The following is a 20,541-nucleotide window of genomic DNA, read 5'->3' as shown; positions in this document are numbered from 1 at the left end:
AAAAGTCATACTGTAGTTCAAAAAATGCCTCAGAGTGGTCTCAAGTTCTTCCTTGAGCTGCGCTGAAGGTTAAGTACAGAATCAGAGATACTAAGTCCAGAACTTGCTTAATTATCTGGAAAGAATAGCAAGGTCATAAGATCAAAGCAAAAGGTGTCCTACATGTCAGTCTTATATCTTCTTTTAACAGCTCTGAAGTTTGCTGAGTTAAGAAAATAATCGGTCAGAGGAAATCTTTACTCCAGCTTACAAATCTACAAAGATGCATATTAAAAAAGGATTAAGAAAACTCTCATTTCATGAGTCTCATTACCTGACATATGTCAGTGACTTTGCTGTTGATCAAGTCCTCAGTTTTAAAGTGACCCTTTGCTCAATATTCTGAAGCTTTTAAAAGAAATCATCAGATTGTATCACTTGAACATTATGCTTTTCTCAATCATACAAGTTGGTACCAGTCTAAAGACATCAGTTTTCCTCCCTTCAAAACCACAATTCAGTCACCAGTGTCCTGCACAATAATTATGTGCTACAGAGCAGTAGTTTGTGAACATTCCTCATGCCATGTCAGATCATCAGCAGTTTCAGTAATGTCTAGGACCTCTGCGATAGAGCCTTTACAGGAAGTCCAGATGTTTTATAAGGAATTATCTACGAGCTGCAAAACAAAGCCTGCAAAGGCATAGAAGATTCCTACACACTCGATCTTCCATCTAAGAGACAATCAAGTACCAGACTGATTTCTTGTTGTCCATCCTGGAGTCAAATACAAACTGAGACTCCCCCACTGGCCTCTCCCCCACTGTCTAACTAGGGTCAAGTTTAGTCTTGCTTCCAGTCTTTAGTGAGGGACAGGGAATGACTTGCCAGGCACAGAATCAACTCCATTCTCGCGAAACCTGATGCTTTAGTATTTACAAGCAAGTCTGTCTGTGATTTAACAAGGTACTACAATGCTTTCTCAAAACAGCATTATTACTCTATCTTCTTCCCCTAGATAGGCAAGTACATTTGCCTGTCATCCTAACTTGTACTTTTAATGTTAGACAGGATTTGTAGCTAGTTTAAAGCTCAGAATAGACATGCCTCTACAAGCCAACACTTTTTACAGAAAGATTCACAAGGTAAGAAACCAACATGGTTTCATTCAAGTATTTTTTACTTGTACAGTTTGATACTTTAAAGCTCAAATAACTATACTTACCTTCTGCTTTGTGAACAGGACATGCTGCCAAGGTCCTCCAAACAAAGACAAACTCACAGTCATTCTCCTGCTCCAACACTGGTGATCCCTACAGAAAGAGCCAATTGAAAAAGGCTTACTTATAATTACACTACAAGTCTCAGAACATACATGCATGGCTTTTTTTTTACTGCACTGGTACAGTTTAAAGCCTCCACTATCAAATTTCGGTATTCATGTTCAGCAAAGAGCTGCTTTTGGTGGCTCACAGGATTCCATGATAGTTCACTATTGTGTTCTACAGGTTCAGTAAAACAGACAGAGTTTTCTTAAGAAGAGACAAGGAAAAACCCAGTATGTAACATTTTACATTTTAGAACCAGTCTCTCAATTTTAAGAGGAGTTAACATGATCTATTTTGGCACAAGCATTAAAATCCTCATAAAGAGCAAGTAGAACAGAAAATCACCGTTGTTTGATCACACTGGAAGATTATACGTGTAGAATAACGCTGATTGTCTTTGCATGTGTCACCATTCAAGTAGGTAATGCTTAAAGACCCGTCAGTAGCAGCCTGGGGGTTTATCTGAATGACTCCAAGGTTCTTGCTTTTATCAGCGTATTTCACACAAGATCCTATGGCACCACCTACAGGAAAAGAACTGTGTTTTAGTTCAAAGCTTTGACAACTAGAGTTAAATTGATTGTACAATAATATAACAGGTAGCTTGAAGAAAGCTTGAAAGTAAGCTGTCTCAAACTCCTGAAGCAGAACACAACACACACATATTAGTTAGAGACATTGTATACCTAAAGCCTATGAGGAATAGCACAAGTTACTCCTGTGTATTGTAATCTTTCACACTGCACTGATTTATCTGGTTCTGCAGACTCATAAAAGGACTACAGTAGAGTTAAATATATTACACTGGCTAGAAATGCAGTAAGACATGGCATAAGCTTCTCATTCTGGCCTCATTCAGTTAGGAAGCTTCAACAACATTTGACTTTCTGTACTAGTTTCAGCTGGGTAGAGTTAATTTTCTTCACAGTGGTGAGTATGGGGCTGTGTTTTGGATTTGTGCTGAACACAGGGTTGATAATATAGAGACTTTGTTATTGCTGACAGAGCTTATACAGAGACAAAGCCTTTTCTGCTTTTCCTACTGTCACATGGCAAGGGAAGTTGAGGGTGAACAGGAGGCTGGGAGGAGACATAGCAGGGGCAGGTGACCCAAAGTGACCGAAGAGATATCCCAGACTATACGACAACATACTCAGTATATAAAGTAGGGGGGAAGAAAGAGGAAGGAGGGACATTTGGAATGATCGTGTTTGTATTCCCAAGTCACTGTTACATGTGATGCAGCCCTGCCCTCCTGGAGATGGCTGAACACCTGCCTGCCCACAGGAAGCAGTGAATTAATGCCTTGTTTTGCTTTGCTTGTATGCCCACCTTATGCTTTGCCCATTAAATTGTCTTTACCTGAAACCACAAGTTCTCACCTTCACCCTTCTAATTTTCTCCCCGATCCTGCTGGTGGGGAAGTGAGAAAGTAGCTGTATGTGGCTGATTGCTGGCTGAAGTTAAACTATGACACTTTCCTATCTTCTTTAAAAAGCAGTGATAACATCACAGAGCCTGGCAAATACTTCCCTCAACGCAATTTTCCCAAACACATTAATGTACATCTCAATGCAAGAGATCTGATAAGCATTAAGACTGCTCTCAATTTGTAAAAGTTTGTTTATTAATACGCCCAACATATGTCACCCAGGTCTACACTATTTCTGCGATTAAATGGACAGGAGTCAACAAATATTACTAAAATACCCAGGGACATAATTCTGAATATAAAGTCTTGCAACAGAAGACGCAGGTTAAGAAGCACTTGGCTTACCAGGACATCCAGTCACGTAGGGCAAGGGCTTGCAGACATTCAAGAAAAACGTTCGCTTTTTTGCTTCCTTTGAAGTGTCTATAGCAACCCATGGCTCACCCTCTTTGCTCAAGTCACTCAAGTCATACTCACTGCCAGCAGCATCTGGAAGAAATGCAGTAAGCTGAGAGGACTTAATACTTGCAGCAGAATTAGATTTTAAATAATACCAGTTTCACTGAGGAATACACAAATCAAAATAATTTTCAGCATCACATTAGATATGTACTAAGAGAATGTACTGTTGCCACAAAAACCTCACCATGCCAAATGCAGAACACAGTTCCCTTAACAGTTACTTCCTAAATGTAGTTTCTCCACAATTCACAGGTGCATTTTTACAGATGTCAATACTAAATTAACTCATTTCCTTCAGAGCTGGGCTGAAGCAGCACCAATCACAATAATGATCAAATGTTTTCAAAGAAATTATCTTGTAATTCTTGTATATATATCAAGTATTATCATATATCTATATCAAGTAAATCGTGTATATTCCACAATGTTTTAAATTAGCTTCTTTCCTTGTTTTTGTAAGTTAAGCCTGCTTCAAACAACCTACCTCTCCTTCCACCCTACAACTTCTACAAAGATTTTAAGTCATACAAATGTCTTGACAATAGGTATTCTTAAAGCCCTCCATTGAGCAGAAGTTGGCTGTTCAGTTAATCCTTCCAACATGGGACTGAGTACACCCAAATTCCAGGTACTTACCTGTAACCTGACAATCTACTGGAGCAGGAGCACAAGCCAGAGCTGTGTGAAACTCAAAGAAAGTATTATGGACGTCCACCATGCTGTTTATTTCCTCACGCACAAACTTAAGCTCTCCAGGATATGAATCATTACAAATGAAAGTCACTCTGAACGTGTCTGATGTTCCTATAAAACAAACATTTATCTACTGATGGTTCTGTTTGGAACATTTGAATTTAAGTTCAAACTAATACTTGACTTCAAAACTTTCTAACAGTTTCTTATTACTAACTGCTTCGAGGATAACATTACCTAACTGCTTATGGGGTTTTAGCTGTAAATATGCAAGCCTTCTTCAGAGAGTTATGAAAAATTGCCTAGCAGCCACAACTACCTCTACAATTAAGAGACCAAAATGCCTTGATACAGTTCAAGAACATAATTACCTTCACTGACCTCTGTTCCTTATGTTCTTTGACATATATGAAGAAACCAAAACACTTTAAAACACCACCAGTGGTAACAGCAGCTTTTAAATTATATCACACAACGTTTTGGGTTTGGGGTTCTGTTTGTAAGAAATTCAGTGTAATGACTGCAGAACAAATAATACTGATCCTATCAAAGCACTATATGTTAAGCTCTGTTTAGTCCTCAAGAAGTGACAGAACTATGCCAGGGAGAAATATTTGTCATCAAAATGCTTAGTAGTGTTATAAAAATTGTAGAATCTCTCAAAGCAAAATACATAAGAGCTTAATCACTGTTACATATTATGTACAGAAATGTCACAACTGAGAAAATAAGAGACAGCATCCCAGCAATTTGTACAGAGGACAAGTACACCAAAGCATTTGAGGTTCCTGAATCCAAAATTCAGTTTTCCCAATGTCTTCTGCTGTTAAGATGTCATATTCCTTTCTATGAAGCTCAGTTCCAGTATATTTGGAGAGCATCTCATATCAAAAAACTAGATATACATTTTTCATTCATTTTATCTGCAAGAGACTTCAATTCATGAAGTACGTGCAAATGAAGTATTAGAGCACCAATTTTTAAAATTCCATACAGAAGAATATAAGCTTACTGAAAACTGATCTTTGAGATATGAAACAATTTTAGAGAGCATTATCCATGAAACTGAAGCTGAAAGCTATTACTCCACTTAGAAAAAGAACCTGAGGTCATTTTGTTTTCCCAATTTGACTATCCATTTCTCCATGCAAGGACCAGTATTTTTCATATGCTAAGGAAAAACCTCTATACTGTATTGAGTCACTTTCCTAGAGTTTTGAAATGCACATGTATTACCGAAAACTGAACCATTACCATTCTGCATAACTTGATTTCTTCCTAAAATTTTCATATGAGCCTGCTTGTTTAAGTAATACCAAGCCGAATAGACTTCAGTACAGGAACAAAAGAAGGAATGAAAACCACTTTCACTAAGTTTTTACAATACACTGTGCATTTCCTGAACTCACCTGATTCCACACGAAAAGGACCTCTGTAGGTAAGAGTTAGAAACCCTTCACTGGATAGGTAAAGGGTTTTGTCCAATTCCAGTGGCCTCACAGGTGTCAGATTATCTCTTTCACAACCAGCAGCTGTTTTGCCATTGATTTGACCACAATACGGCAAGTGTCCACAAATGTTTAGCTAGAAGTTTTGAAAACATGTAAATGTACATAGTATTAACTGCATCAGAAAAACAAGGTCCACATAGCCATTTCTACATCAGTAAAACCCTTGTCAAGAACTATTTCAAACAACACAGTTGTTGTGTAGTCTGGAAATGACAGACTATAATTCAACTATAATACAGCAAGAGTATCCTCAGTCTTCAGATTACAGGGTCCACAAGTTGTCCCCACTAGAAGTACAGGATGTGGTTCGCCAAGTTTATTCTTGGCCTAAAGATACCACTACGATATTATTTGTGACTGCCTAGGATTACTGACAGATGCAGATTACATTAAAAACACTGATATGGACAAAAACAAGACAAAAAAATGCAACAACAGTGCTCATAAACAACAGATTGTACAGTCAAAATCCTTACCGAGAAAGTCTTCCCATTGCCAGTAACCGTATAGCCTTCCTCAGAAGCTAATGGCTGCAGGTTGAACAAAAAGCCAGTGTTTGGATCTCGCACAGAGCAGGACTGGAGAAAACAAATTACAACACAATTATTTTCTCCTTCTGCATTTCTTCTGTTTAGATTTTACGTCTACCTCGTTTCAAGAACCAAAGCAGTGATTTGGACATATTCCTAGCCTGCATACCAGAACACCAGAAAACAGCTCTGGCAGTAGCTTCATTCAATTCTTTTGCACATTTGTTCAACTCTTTTTGTCCACTGACATCAGCCACACAAGCATACCAAAGAGGAATTTAACAGATGGCATCAATCATATTAGCTAAGAATAAGGGAATTTTAACTGAGGGCTGTCTTCACAGCCTCAGTGATTCACAGCCTAATGTGTTTATGCTGAGACCTGTAAAGTAGAAGCAACTGAGTAGATTTCACAGAGTATTCTGCATTGGAAGGGACCCACAAGCATCACTGAGTCCAACTCTTTAATGTATGGTTCGTATGGGGATTGAACTGGGATCAAACCCTCAACCTTGGTGTTATCAGCACCATGTTCCAATCAACTGAGCTAATCTCAGGGATTAGTGTGAAAAAAGAACATTCTCATCTGATGATCTGCACAAAACAAGGACAATACATAGCCTTACATATAAACTCAGTTTTACTAGAAATTTAGCAAGGGAATTAAACATTAAATGAAGCATTCAAGAACAAGTAAACTGCTCTCAAGAGAAAGCATCTGAATACTTTGGTCAGAAGTTTGACACTTCAGAAACACTTCAAAAGTAACGCAAGAAGATATCACAAGACTACATCATGACCAACTTAAGACTCCACTTTAGTTAGTTTTCTTCAAGAGCCATTTAAACACAGCAATCAGGAGTGCTAGAAAAAAAACATTGTATGTTGAGACTACAAATACAATTCACATTCTCCTTTCTCACCTGAGAATCATCTTTTGTTTCCTTGATTGGGCAAGCAGCCTCAGTTTCCCACAAGAAAGTAGCCACACAATCCAAAATAGCTATAAACCGTGGGCTGCTACTCTGGAAACAGATTGCAGAGGAAGACCAGAGTAAATGTTATAGCTAACACTGTCACGTTTGAGATTCCACCTTAAGAGAAACTGTCAGGTTCTTCTAAAAGACTTCACTACAAAGGCACACAATTCCTACCCCACTTCCCTCTCCCCGATTTATTCTGAAGGCCATCACTGAAAACTTTGTCTAGTTAAACACTTACCATGTCACCTAGCATTAGTCAAGAACTGATTATGATATCCAAATACTCAGATTAAATTCAATATTTAGTCTAGACATGTAGAACTAGATCTTGTCTCAGTCTAAGCTTTGAGGAGTTTTGGGGTATAATACAGGGTCCATAAATAAATTTAAAAAGAAAACGAAACAGCAAAAGTAAAGCAACAGAAGTCTGTTAGGTTAGGTAACAAGATAACAGGAATATTAATTATATATACTCCATGTCAGTGTTTTCAGACAAAAGCAAAGCAGTTCATAACTGCTCCACGTCACAAATTTTTCACCACACCTCCTGGGCTAAAAAAGATTGTGTGGCGAGGAAAGAGTAAGACCTGCATATTCACAAAATCAGGAAGAACAAGTCTACACAAGTTTAAGTCTAATAATCAGTCTAATAACCAGTCTAAACTTCAGTATGTGGAGTTGTATCCCCGAAAGCCTACAGATTTAAGAATTCTAGAATCAACAATCTACAGAGAATGCAGAATCTAAGCCTGAGGATACATTACAATATTTTTCTGCTTAAGAATGTCCACAATGTTTGCAGTTTTAAGCACTCATGTATTTTTCATGCTAATTAGAACTAGTCTGAAATATTGTTCATCAAGGCTGTTAGTTTTTATCTAGTTCTTGTTTATGAAAAAATATTCAGACATGTACTTCTCTAGCATCTAAATCAGCTCTGTTTTTACATCTCTGTTTTAAACCCTCAAGAAGTCTCCCTTGCCACAAATTTGCTAAACACTATGCATCTTCACATGGCTTCATGTTATAGGATGAGAAATCTACTATGATGAAATAATAACTGGAAGATCATTTGTCCTTACCAGAGTGCCCCTGGAACAGACAAAGTGGATGGTGGTGGTATAAGTAGTTGTCTTTCCATCAGCATTGATGCACACAGAGCCATTTCCATAGGTTAGAGAAATGTGTCCAGGTCTTTCAATTACCAGTTCTTTGCTGGCAACACCAAGATTACTAATAGAGGTGACTTCAGAATAAGAAGCCTAGAAATAAAGAAAAGCATGTCAACAACTTTTAAAAAAATACAACAAAAAAGAAGATACCTACTACAATACTCTTGTACACAGGTTGAGAGTCTTGAAAATAACAAAGGTATAGAGATACCTCTACATTTCTCTCCCATTCTGTATTCAAGTTTCACATATTTAACAGACAACGTCCACAACCACAGGTATGGTTTCATTTTGTTTTTATTTTTAATACAGTAAGGTGCTTGTAGTACCTCAGAACACCCAGCTGCACCTCCCAGGCTACATAGCTTAACAACTCCAGGAGGCCTATGTATTCTGCAATAAGTAGAATTTATTGTAGAGCTCCTTAAACAGTATGTTTGAGCCTCTAGGTGTTCTCAGCATTGACTTTAGGGACCTGCCATGCTTAGCAAAGGCTAAAACTCCCTAACAGAAACTGAGCACTAGAAAGACAGTAGGTGCTACTACCAAAGTGTAAAGTCATTGTCATGTAAACGTAAGTGGTGTTTCCTAGTTTTAAGAAACTACTTGAAGTCAATAGCAGCAACAAACTGAAGAACATACCTCCAAAACAGCTGTCCACAGACTTCTGCCTTTTAAATCTTTTTTAACAACTCTGCATTTAGATTGACCCAATGTGCTCGCTTTTTATTCCACTCTCTCAAGTAGTGAAGTAATGAAGCCCTCTACATGTAAAGTAAGCAGCCTTGCACAACAAGGACTATTGCAAGCACAGGGAACAAGCAGTGATTATCTCTCAAGTGCCATGGTGGCAATGACAGGCTTCAGTCACTAACACATCCCCTTTAACAGTAAAGAGGGAAGGTGTTCTCTACGTTTTATAGAAGGGGTTAGGACAGTTTGGTGAGCCTCTAGTTAAGCTTTCTGTACAGCTCTGAGCAGCAATGAAGTCAGGTGGTGGACAATGGGTCAATTCAGCCTGTCTGTTGTTATCACTTCCATGATAAATTGTTATACTTCAGCGTAATACAGAAATAGAAGCCCATTAGCACACCAACTTTTTTTTTTTTTTTTAATTTGCTTGGCAACATCTGCCTAATCCACTCCTCAGATCCAAAGAAAGCTCAGGGAGGGTAGGGGCACAACAAAATCTTTAAACAAATTTTTTCCACAGTTCAATATAAAATGAGCCAGAAGCATGACAAAATATCCAGGAGGACAAACTGTTCCTAAAAAAAGTGTATTCCTAGCAGTCTCTGACACTCCAGTAATTCATACAGAAGAGATGCAGTTTGTCTGCCTCTGAAACATAGGGCAAATAATCATAAGCGTCAAACACGATATTGGTAAACTTGTACAAATTAAGGCTTTGGTCTTTGAAGAGGTGGACAGGAGCTCTACCATTTTCCTATGGGTATGCAACCATTACAGTACACAGAATATCCCTCCGCACAAGGAGTCAGAATTCTCTTGACTGTTATTACTCTCACTCATGTCTGTTTCAATCTCACTCATGTGGCAAATCAGCTCTGAGCTGGGATGGAAAGGGTACTCACAGAAACATGCCTATATTCCATCTGACAAACAGATGCCCGCCGGTCACATCCTGGGACAGCAATCAGGGGTCGACAGACATTTATGTAGTACTTCTTGCGCTCATTTGAGTTATCCATGGCATACCAGTTTTCACCTCTCTTCTCAGATTTTGCTAATCTGAGCAGAAAGAGAAAGTTCTGCTCTAAGAACACACATTCTTCATACACTCGCTATAGTTTTCCCAGTCTCAAGAAACAGAGCAACTCTAAAGCATTCCTGACTAGCTTTTCCCTTTCATTTTAAAGTGCTACAATTAGAAAGAATACTCCTGGGATATAGAGCACAGTTGACAAGATAATATGTTTTTATAAGCAAAACCATCCCAAAAAGTCAGCTTATATCCTAGGAGGCAAGTCAGCATACTTGAGGGATTTCAGTATACTTGCAAGTCAAAATCACCACAACAGGTGAAGCTTCTAGTGCTGTCTTCACTGGAGACCAACTTCAGCCAGAACACCAAACGAGAATAGCTAAGTTACACTGCATGTGTCACTTTCCTACCTTGACAAGTCATATTGGTCCATAGTGCTGCGATCCGTTACAACACATTCCAGCGGAATTTCTGGACAAGCATGTTCGGTGTACCACCTGAAGTTGTAGGTATAGTTATCTTCTTTCTACAAATGAGCAGAATAGGTCAGAGAGGCTTTCCACACTGACAACTTTGTGACTCACAGCTACTCCTTTATATGTCAAGCTTGCTATCCCCTTGGTTTTGGGATATATCTTCTCAGACTGATTTGTGTTGGTCTGTGCTGCTATATATCTTGTCATTCCCTGTGTCACCAGAAACGCTCTTGTCAAAAAAAACTGCTCTGGTTCTGTTAAACTGCTGTCTGCTGTGTACACAGTCCTACCATTTGATACTTCTCAGTCAGTTTAGTTTTTTCCAGCTAGAAATACAAGACGATCAAAAGCACTAGTAATTACATGGCTGAGAGACTAGAGGAGAGTGAGGTAAGAATCTGGATCCAGATAAACAGCTTACTGTTCACTGGTCAAGGAAAGCTTTATGGCTGCAACAAGAATCAAATACATCAAGAGAAATAACTATTTATTTTAGTCTACTTTATAGATACTGGATATTTCCACACAACACTCCACTTGTACTGACCTACTAGCTATTGTCAGTATTTTAGGATAGAGATCCTTCCTTTCTTCATATACAACTTCTTACCTGATACTCAGGCTGACCTATTCCAGCATCATGGTCGCACAGGAAAGTTATAAGGGTAGAGCGTTGTGTTTTATTCTCATTGTTGTATGCTGTACCATTTTTGTAGGTCAACTGAATCAGGCCATCATAATAAGAAAGTTTGGAACTGGGCAGTCCGAGACTCCAAAACTGATTGTTACTAGAAAAGAAAAAGTGAGTTTTGAGAGTGAACAGAAAGCAAAATTAATTGTCCCTAAGAGAAGTCTTACAAATAATAACCATGTAAGTTTATACAAGATACTACAATAAGACATCATAATTAAATAAGGTTGATTAGACCTCAGTGAACTAGGATAAAAAGAATTGCCAAAAGGAAATTTAAAACCTGAACAGATGTCTTCCTTTGAAAAGGAAAGGAAGTCACTCACATATTGCTTAGATATCTAGAAAACTTTAATACTCCTTTCTCTAAAAGGGTGACAATACCATCAAGTTCTCGCTCTCCAAAGCGGAACTCAAACTGCAGACAGACACAGCTGAGGTCAGACTGGCTTCATCCGATTACATATGGGCAGTGAAAACCTAGCACTGCACAACAGCTCTCTGCTACGTATCAGCTTTGGTTTAGGAATGTTTCTTCACTCGGACTTAACATTGACTCTATCAGACCATCTTCCTATGAAGAACATTTTTAGCATCTGCAGTGAACTGTCCTTGGCTGAAGAGCGTCTTGGGTTGCAACAGAGGATGTGACCAAAACTATGTATTCTATCATCATCTGTTGAAACCAGGTGGAGCAGTGATCCTTACCTCCATGGGAGATATTCTCTGCTAATGGGCCATCTGTTAAAACCAGGTGGGGCAGTCATCTTTATCTTTTCCACAACCCATCCTTCCTCCAGGAAGATATCATTTGTTAATGGGCCATTGAGTCCCACTGAATGACTGATAAGATTACATCATCCCACTGGGAAATGCCTCAGCCAGGGGGAGCAGCCAAGCCTTGCCTACCTAGATAAAAACTGAGATTTGGAACATCAGGGCAGCCTTTTTCCACTGGATCCCAGAGGAAAAATCAGACCTTTCCACATCATCATTGGACCTTCAGAGGAAAACTGCACCCTTCTACAGGACCACTGCTTCAACTGAACCACATCTGTCATCCAGGAGGACTGCAGTCACCATTTAATGGGACTGCTACCAACACCCTGACTGACAGGGTGACAGGTTGCATTCTGACTCTGCTAGCGTTTTTCGGGTTTGTTCTTTGTAATACTGTATTTCTATTTTAATTTTCCTAGTAAAGAACTGTTATTCCTATTCCCATATCTTTGCCTGAGAGCCCCTTAATTTCAAAATTATAATAATTTGGAAGTAGGGGGTTTACATTCTCCATTTCAAAAAGAGGCTCCTGCCTTTCTTAGCAGACACCTGTCTTTCAAACTAAGACAGAGAGTAACTCAGAGCCAGCTCAAGTACAGCTGTAAGTGTTTACACTGTACCCTATCTCTGGCAGCAGGCTGACCTGGAACCTGAAATGCACAGATACTACCTCAGACATAGTTTGTAAGAGGCGAAAGCAACTATGCTGTCAGAGAAGCAGTACACAACAGGATTATGCCTGCAACAGCCCACTTAGTAAGGAAGATCAAAATTGTTAAGGTTGAAAAAGACTTCCCAGATCAACTACAACCATCAGCTTAGCACCACCACCAAATCTTTACCAAACCATGTCCTCAAGTCCATATCCACACATTTTCTGAACGCTTCCAGGGATGGCAATTTCACCACTTCCTTGGGCAGCCTACTTCAATGCTTGACAACCTTTGCCATGAAGATACTTTTCCTACTATCTAATCTAAACCTCCAGTGGCACAACCTGAGACCATATGGCACAACATGCAAGCTCTGGGCTTCACCTCTACCTAAAGCAAGCCCCAGCTCATCCCAAGTGTAGCAAGCTCTTGGAATACAGCTGACTCTTAACCTCTGGATTGTAGGCTGCCTTAATACAGCTACAGCAGTTACTCTAGAGTTTACAGTCCCTATGGATTACAAAAGGGAGAGCAATGGGCACATTCCATCTCACAAGTTAGCTGTAAGAAAGATTACATACACGTGCATTTGGCTTGAAACAACCAGAAGTGTAATCACTGCAAATTATATGCTAATTACCTGAATCTATTACAGGTAGCCCAGCAATTACTTTACATGCAAATTGTTCATTGTTGCACACTAACAACAACACATCATGCAATGAGAGATCTTCTCTTACAGACAACGGAATTAGTTACTTACCTTTGCACTTGGCAAGCTGCCGATTTTGTGTGACACAGGTGATCAGGCAGACTGCCACAGACACTTATGTGAAACAAGTAATCCACAGTATTAACTGTATAGTAACTTTTTGCCTTGGCCAGAGGTGATAAATCAAAAGAGAAGCCTAATCAGGAAAGAATAAACTTTCAGTTCAATTTTGTCCAAATGTCTCTCTCAGGTTTTGATTCAGTCAGTCACACAGCTAGTTCACCTCCCCCTAAATAAGTGTCTTTCTATGTAATTACTGTTCCAGAAACAAAATGGACAAACTACAAGCATGGTTTCTTATACAGAGATTAAATACAGTAAAATACATCCATTTTCCTACGTCCACTAGGGGAGTATTAAGCTCATGCTGTTCTGATCTTCCATATGCATGTACTTAAAACTGCAGGTGCTTAGCATTAGGTTGAATTCACTTCGCTTTTGAGTATCATAAAGAGTTACTTGTTGTGGCATAAGTTCTATCCTCATGACCTTTGGATTTGCTGAACAGATACACATACCTGCCTGAGGATCAGAGACCTGACAGTCATCTCCTTCAGTTTTAGACAGGACACATGCAGCAGCAGTATACCAGTCAAATGCATATGAACACTCACGCTCGGCCATCAAGATTGGAGCACTTTCTAGATCACCTGGTAACACAAAAGCAAAGTGTTATACATACGGACAGCCAGGCTGCCAACAGGAACTAGGAATCTACACCTAAGAAACTATTTTCTCCTCAAAAGTAGACCAAGATAACTATTAAAAGTTCGTCTTCTTTGAAGACGGAACCAAAATTATTTTTCACAAAGTCTTTGCATCCTCCTCCCCAAAATAAAAGTCTACCCCAGAATTAAAGGTGAAAGACTCAATCTGCTCCTGAGAACTATCACAATATTTGAAAAAAATGTCTAGTTTGATATACAAAAGTAGTGTTTCACTACAAAGCAATAGCTGTATTCACAAATAGTGCATAATTTAATCCTAACAGCCAGCACTCCTGAAGTTTCAAGTTCCTGAGGCTGAAGTAGAGGAACAGAGGTTTTCTATTTTCCTGGAAGATAGTTAACCAACTATAGGCTATTATAATGAACATGAACAATATCAACTTCTGCAAATGTTTCTGCTTTTCATAAACTGCCAGCAGTTTAGATACAAACCATATTTATTGGAAAAGAAGGCTAAAGTATCTGATCTCAGTTCAGAACTACTCTTTCCCATCAAGACAATCTAGAGAAAGAAAGTGTTTTGTACAGCTTCCAGATATCTGTGGAGTTTTAAGCACTTAAGCATACTTTACTCATGTTTGGAAGAATCTTATTTCAAGAGACTTATTTCAAGAGTTTTTAAAGAATACTTGCATAAAAGCTAAACAGAACTAAATACCTGCAATTACATAGCCATCATCCTAGTAAACAAACCCTGATGCTTCAAGCTTTTGCATAGCAAGAGACAGAAGACAAAAGCATAGGCTAATGTTTAGCACTCATGTCTGGGCTTATTCGATGACCTTCACTTTTTAACTGGATCAATGAACAGGGTGTGGATGTTCTCACCTGGTCTGCATATTAGAGTGATGACCGTTTGGATTTTTTCTTTTTCTTGAGAAGGACAGCTGTCTCCATTTGAATAGATAAGCTGAATATTTTCTCCAACCTTTTTTGGAGAAGATACAAATGTTCCAAGATTCTTACTGTTATTTTGCTTATCTAGAAAGACAAAATACAGAACTTTTGTTTCTCGGAAAAGAAGTGAAGCTTCTGTTAGATACTAAGACTTTCCACTTGTCTAATTAATGAGAAAACATCATTAGGAGTTTGATTTTACCTTGTCAAACTACGCTACAAAGCCTATGGTTGTTTAGTTAGAATGCAAGCAGCTTTTTTTTTCTTCAAGCATCTCTGAGATCACAAGAGAAACATGCTCCTAACTTCTCTTTTCTCGAATAAATGAAGGCACTCAACCAACTCCATTTGCACAGGAAGTGCCAAGCCTTCAGAGGCTTAAAAAAACAACCAAAAAAACTCCAGTAACACCACCAACAAAAACCTCTGACTCACCTACAGAGCAAATAGCAGCACCATCTGAACAGCTGAAAGCTCCTCCTCTCTTCCACACTTTATGGCAGACATTGATGTAGTAATGTTTCCTTCCTACCTCTGAAAAGCTACTGTCCACAGCTTCCCAGTTCTGGGCTGACTCTGAAATACAGAGGGTCATTAAGAACAAATCATGTGGCTAAATTGTTTCAGCATCTCCATGCCAAAATATCTTTTATCATAGAGTACCCCACATCTGTGTGATGACCTCGCCTTCAGAGCATCTCCCAACACACAGAAGCCCTGATTTCAGCTCCATTCCTCCACCAGGTGAGATTACCATCTGCATCTGTCCCATGAAGCCATAGCTGCCAAATCCTCCCATTTTTTTATAGATCCAAAGGTATCCCTTTGCACAAGCCACTGGGTGGAAGCTGCTGAGCCATGGTGGATCCTGACTGGGACAGGCTGCCCAGAGAGATAGTGGATGTCCCCTCCCTGGAAGTGTTCAAGGCCAGGCTGGATGGGGCTTAGAGCAACCTGGCCTAGTGGAGAAGGTGTGCCTACCCACAACAGAGGAATCAGGCTAGATGATCTTTAATGGTCCCTTCCAACCCAAACTCTGATTCTGTGACTTAAAGCCAATTATGATGGCAGCAACCAAGGCAGTTGTGGACACAGCTACTGAGATGTTCAGTCTGTTTGGAATGAGGGAAGCAAACACGAGCATCCCAAAAATTAACTAAGAACAACAAAAGCTGACCAATATTGAGCTAAGAATTGCACTGGAGATGGCATGTAAACTCAGGACCATAAAAGTAACCGAAAGCTAGTTTTTATTGCCATACCTGAACTGCGGATAAGAGGTGACAAGTCATAGTGTTTTCTCTTATCAGTAACTCTGCAGAGGAGCTCTTCCTTCTCTTTAACACATGCATATTTTGTATCCCAAGTAAAAAAATAGGTGCAGTCAACTTCACCAGTGAATACTGGAGTTCCTCTACCATCATTACCTTAACATGGAAAACAGACAAACAGATATGAGGTTTCTAGTAGGGGAAGGGGAAAAATGCAAGGAGACTAGAAGACTAGCAATGAGCAAGGAAAACAAAAAGTCCTTTTGCTGCTGAGGACTTGCATTTCTGTTTTTTGACCACTGGCTAAGAAAAAAAAAGGCTCTTTTATACTTCCATCTTCTCAATCACCCATATAAATTTAGACTAGCAATGCTACCACACAGCACATCCTACCAGCCATCGAAATTACTGCTTAAGGTAACAATATTGATTTCTTGTGTTAGCTGTGGCTCAAAGCAAGCATTCATTTCAAGCACGGGAGTCAAACCCTGAGCAGAGCTGTCCCAGCTTGTTAAACTCACCTGCTGTTTCATTGCACTCGAAGTTTATGACAGTCATTCTCTGAAAGCCGGAACTACATGTATCTCCATTCGGATAAATTAAAGTGAGATCCCCATCAGAGTATCTGAGTAAGAAGTCAGTTTAGATAGAAATGTGGGGTCAGACAATCACACAGTGTTCTTCACAGAACAGAAGTCACATTCTTGTTCATTTATTAATTGTCTCACTCCAAGGGAAAACAAATGCTAGTTCAACATCAATACAGACATTTCTACAGCAACAAAGGCTTGCATCCAGTGATTTTTCTGCCCACTTTTCATTACTTTTTATGGAGATTTAAGAATGCTCTAAAGGTCCCCTAGATATGGTGGGATATCTATTCCCACTCGTTTATTGCATGGCAGTTTCTGCTAGAGGAACAAGTCTTACTTCCTGGAAGATCGCTGCAACAGACCTGACACAGACAAAATGGAAGATCGTATCTACATCAATTAATCTCTGCTTTGCAATCTCATGCAAACTACTATCCCTACATGCTACTTGGGAATCAGCTTCTTCTGATACTGCTTTACACGTAAAACATGTAAAAAGGAGGACAACAGGCAGTGCAGCACGATCTGCAGCTGGGACAAAAAAAGTCATTAGAAGTCTTCCTGTCTAGACAACAGCCTCTGCCAGGAACCTCACTGGCTCCTCTGTGTGCTAATGCTATCCTGGTATACTGTTACAGTTTTTCCAACAAAAAAGTGAGCAAAAATGCTTGCATTTTGTATCAATTGTTGATTACGTGACAAGTAAGTAAGCATCAAAGAAGGAAACAAAGACCAATGAGACCAGTTAGCAGGGCTGAAGAGCATTTACACACCTCAGGGTTTGGTTCGCAAATCTTCCTGCCACTTTTTGCTGGTTATTTGAAAGTTTTACTTGGCAAGATGAAATGTATTCTGTACCATCCTTGCAGTTACCTGCACTGGTTTTCCCACATACATTCAAGTAATAGAAATACTCCCCTTTGTCATCTTTTGCTGAATATGGTTGGACATAGTCTGAATGAATAAAAAACAAAAAAGTGTTTTATAAAACATCACGACAGACATGAAACTCCAAATATCAATTGAGGACTTTTTTTCTGTCTCTAAATAAGGAAATGCAAAACTGGGTAGTAAAAACCACAAAAACAAGAAAAATACTGAGCTTACCTGAAAATTGATGAAGTGGACTTAAATCAATGGAGATATCATGTTGTTCATTAGTCAGACGACAGCTCTTACTCTCCAGGTAATCCCTGTGACAGGCATACTCAGTAACCCACTCAATTTCATACCGGCAATTTGTTTTTGCTGTAAGTTTGGGACCTGCAGTCTAAAACAGAAGTGAACAATTTAAATTATAAGTAGACTTACGTGAAATATAATCTTTAAAGCAACAGTAACACATTCCTTTAGGATCAGTAACAACTACTTCACCTCTAAATTACTTAAGATGTGCAAATATTGCTTCTCTCAGAAATGTGTTGAAAAGAAATACAACAGTTTTATAAATGATGTGGCAAACTAGTACAAGTCTAAGAAGCAAAGCATCAGACATTAGCAGAAGGAGAGCAGAACTAAGAGTACTTTTAAAAGTACTTTTCCTTAATGTGTTGGAAAAAGCAAAGATGTGTGCCCAAATGGCTTAAGCTTGGATTGTGTTTGCCTCAGAGAAGTCCTCAGTGCAGGGAATAGAGGTCAAATGTTCTCTGAAGACAAAGCAGACTTTTAGACACTGGTGTTTTAGCAACTTTGATTCCTTCAGTCAAAATCAACATATAGACATTTGAGAACTCTTTAGCCAACCCTTCTGTCAGATGAGTTTTCTGTAGTGATATATTTTTGCACATCCAGGAGAAGCAGTAGTCTTGATTTTCCTCACTTTAAAGTGAAACATTAGAAACTCAAATTGTTTCATAAATCTGTATTTCTGTCATCCACTGGAACAACTGGCAGATACACAGCTATCTCACAGGCCCAAGTATCATCAGTAATATTACTCATACTACAAAAGTACATAGCTATAGCAAGGTAGTACAAAGTGACAGTAGACAAGAGCCAGGTTTATTTCTGCAGCAAGGAGAGCGAAGCATGGTATCTATCTAGGTCAGATGAGGGACTAAACATTAAACCAAGAATTTGCCAGACAAGATTTCCCTCTTCACTAACCTGCAATGAAAAGCATCACTATATGAAATGGCAGAACATTAGCAATTGCTCAATTCAAGGAGTGTAGGTTGCTGAAATTATCCAGCATCACACTGAAGTGACCGTCACACTGCATTCAAGTTAGGCTAAAACTATCCTGCCTAAAACTGAGTTGTTGCTGAACACTACAGATTTTACTTCAAGTTAAAAAGAATTAATGAGCCTGCTTAGTAAGTGACAGACTCTTATCATGGAATGACACTTATTAGCTACTTTTTTTTCCCTGAGGAAGAAGAGATTAATAAAGAAACCAAGTAACAGGCAACACTTATAAGTATGTCCAGGCTGACTGAAGAGGAAGAGTGCTCATTAGCAAGCAAAGCTCTGTGCCAACATGCCCGGCATTAACTCTGCATTAAGCCCATCCTATGCTTAGAGAAAAGCCTTGAACCAATAAAGGGACAACCAAATTTATCGATACAAGAGACAACACTCTCCTGGGGAAATTCTATTTAAGTTCTTGTTATTTCTTAAGTTCTAGTAGACTTTAAGAGTACATCTAGAATCTCACACTCTTCACAAGCTACAAGTAGGGAATACCTACACTCTCTTCAGGTCTGAATAAAAATGAAAGACAATGCACACAAAAGTTATAAGATCAACCAGTTAACACAAAGTAAAACATTGAAGTTACCTCTTCTCCCCTCTTTGATGGGCAAACAAAAGTGATTGTCACTGCTGGATTATGGCCTAAGCAGAAGCCTGGCCTTTCTTCATCATGCTTGTATTGTCTCTCATAACTCAATACAAGTCTAGAAATAGAAAACAACAAACCAAAAAGACTATTAAGACACCGCCCTGCACAGAAGGATATTCTTAAAACACTTAGTCTTTGCTAGACACTCAGGCAGAATATACCAATGTGGCCTTGCTCCTGAAAGCAACTTTTATGGAGGTCCTCATTCTTTTAATCTTAAGAGTCAATTTAAAATAAAAATTAAAATAGTCCCAGCAAAATTACTTAATACAGTATCTTCTGGTACCCTGCTTAAGACTGCACTGAATACCTTGTGACTCACTGTAGCAAGAATTTAGTTGATAATCACAGGAACACAGGATAATCGCAGTTTTGCTCTCAAAACTACTGCTGGAGAGCAGATGTGGCAAATGTTCTTGCAACTTTTGAAAGCAATATCCACTCTGGTTTTGCCACATTGCTGTACTTTACCATCTCTCTACATATAAACTCTTTCCATTCTGCCCCCAGAATTAACAGCAAAATTAACTCATCAGCAAATTAACAGGAGCAAGGCAACTGGGTCAGACTAGGTGAAGCAGGAGTAAGAAAATAAACATGGTAATTATCTGACAGGGAGAGACAAATAGCAAGATGACTTGGATGAGAGAACAGGAAGATCACCACAATTTCTCAGCTATGCATTATTATTCTAGGCAGTTTAACAGGCAGAAGACAACAGCTCCCAGAGCAGTGACATTCTGGCTTCAGATAAGCCACACCTCTAGCTGGCCTCTCTGCACTTCAGGACAGAGATATCCAATCACCTTACTCCTTCCCAGGCCATCCTAGTCTGATAGAACACATACACTGACTATTCCTGAAGCACCAAAGAACTCTTCAATCCTAGCAGGGGTAAGCTTGCTTGCTTAGCACTTTTCTAGAGTACTAATAGTTGCACTTCAGTACAAGAATAAGCTTGTGCATCCTCAGATGTAAGGTACTGCCTCAGATGTAAGGTACACCTCAGTCACTTGTTTCGT

General features: G+C 39.1%; 1 protein-coding gene across 1 annotated transcript in view; it reads right to left on the bottom strand.

Moving 5' to 3' along the window:
• Window positions 1-20,541, bottom strand: part of IGF2R (insulin like growth factor 2 receptor) — a 58,306-nt gene that overhangs the window by 20,380 nt on the left and 17,385 nt on the right. The window contains exons 7-26 of the mRNA XM_014874148.2: window positions 19,457-19,574; window positions 17,785-17,947; window positions 17,451-17,631; window positions 16,606-16,709; window positions 16,076-16,240; window positions 15,249-15,389; window positions 14,745-14,897; window positions 13,707-13,838; window positions 13,180-13,324; window positions 10,903-11,080; window positions 10,227-10,342; window positions 9,686-9,842; window positions 8,001-8,180; window positions 6,859-6,960; window positions 5,882-5,983; window positions 5,304-5,478; window positions 3,838-4,005; window positions 3,085-3,228; window positions 1,653-1,831; window positions 1,205-1,292 (exon numbers count right to left, since the gene is read on the bottom strand). Coding sequence (XP_014729634.2) covers window positions 1,205-1,292; window positions 1,653-1,831; window positions 3,085-3,228; window positions 3,838-4,005; window positions 5,304-5,478; window positions 5,882-5,983; window positions 6,859-6,960; window positions 8,001-8,180; window positions 9,686-9,842; window positions 10,227-10,342; window positions 10,903-11,080; window positions 13,180-13,324; window positions 13,707-13,838; window positions 14,745-14,897; window positions 15,249-15,389; window positions 16,076-16,240; window positions 16,606-16,709; window positions 17,451-17,631; window positions 17,785-17,947; window positions 19,457-19,574 — 2,891 coding nt within the window. The remainder of the gene's footprint in view (window positions 1-1,204; window positions 1,293-1,652; window positions 1,832-3,084; window positions 3,229-3,837; window positions 4,006-5,303; window positions 5,479-5,881; window positions 5,984-6,858; window positions 6,961-8,000; window positions 8,181-9,685; window positions 9,843-10,226; window positions 10,343-10,902; window positions 11,081-13,179; window positions 13,325-13,706; window positions 13,839-14,744; window positions 14,898-15,248; window positions 15,390-16,075; window positions 16,241-16,605; window positions 16,710-17,450; window positions 17,632-17,784; window positions 17,948-19,456; window positions 19,575-20,541) is intronic.

The sequence above is a fragment of the Sturnus vulgaris genome, chromosome 3, assembly GCF_052056855.1.
Source record: "Sturnus vulgaris isolate bStuVul1 chromosome 3, bStuVul1.hap1, whole genome shotgun sequence".
NCBI lineage: Eukaryota > Metazoa > Chordata > Aves > Passeriformes > Sturnidae > Sturnus > Sturnus vulgaris.
This window is presented reverse-complemented; position numbering and strand designations above follow the sequence as displayed.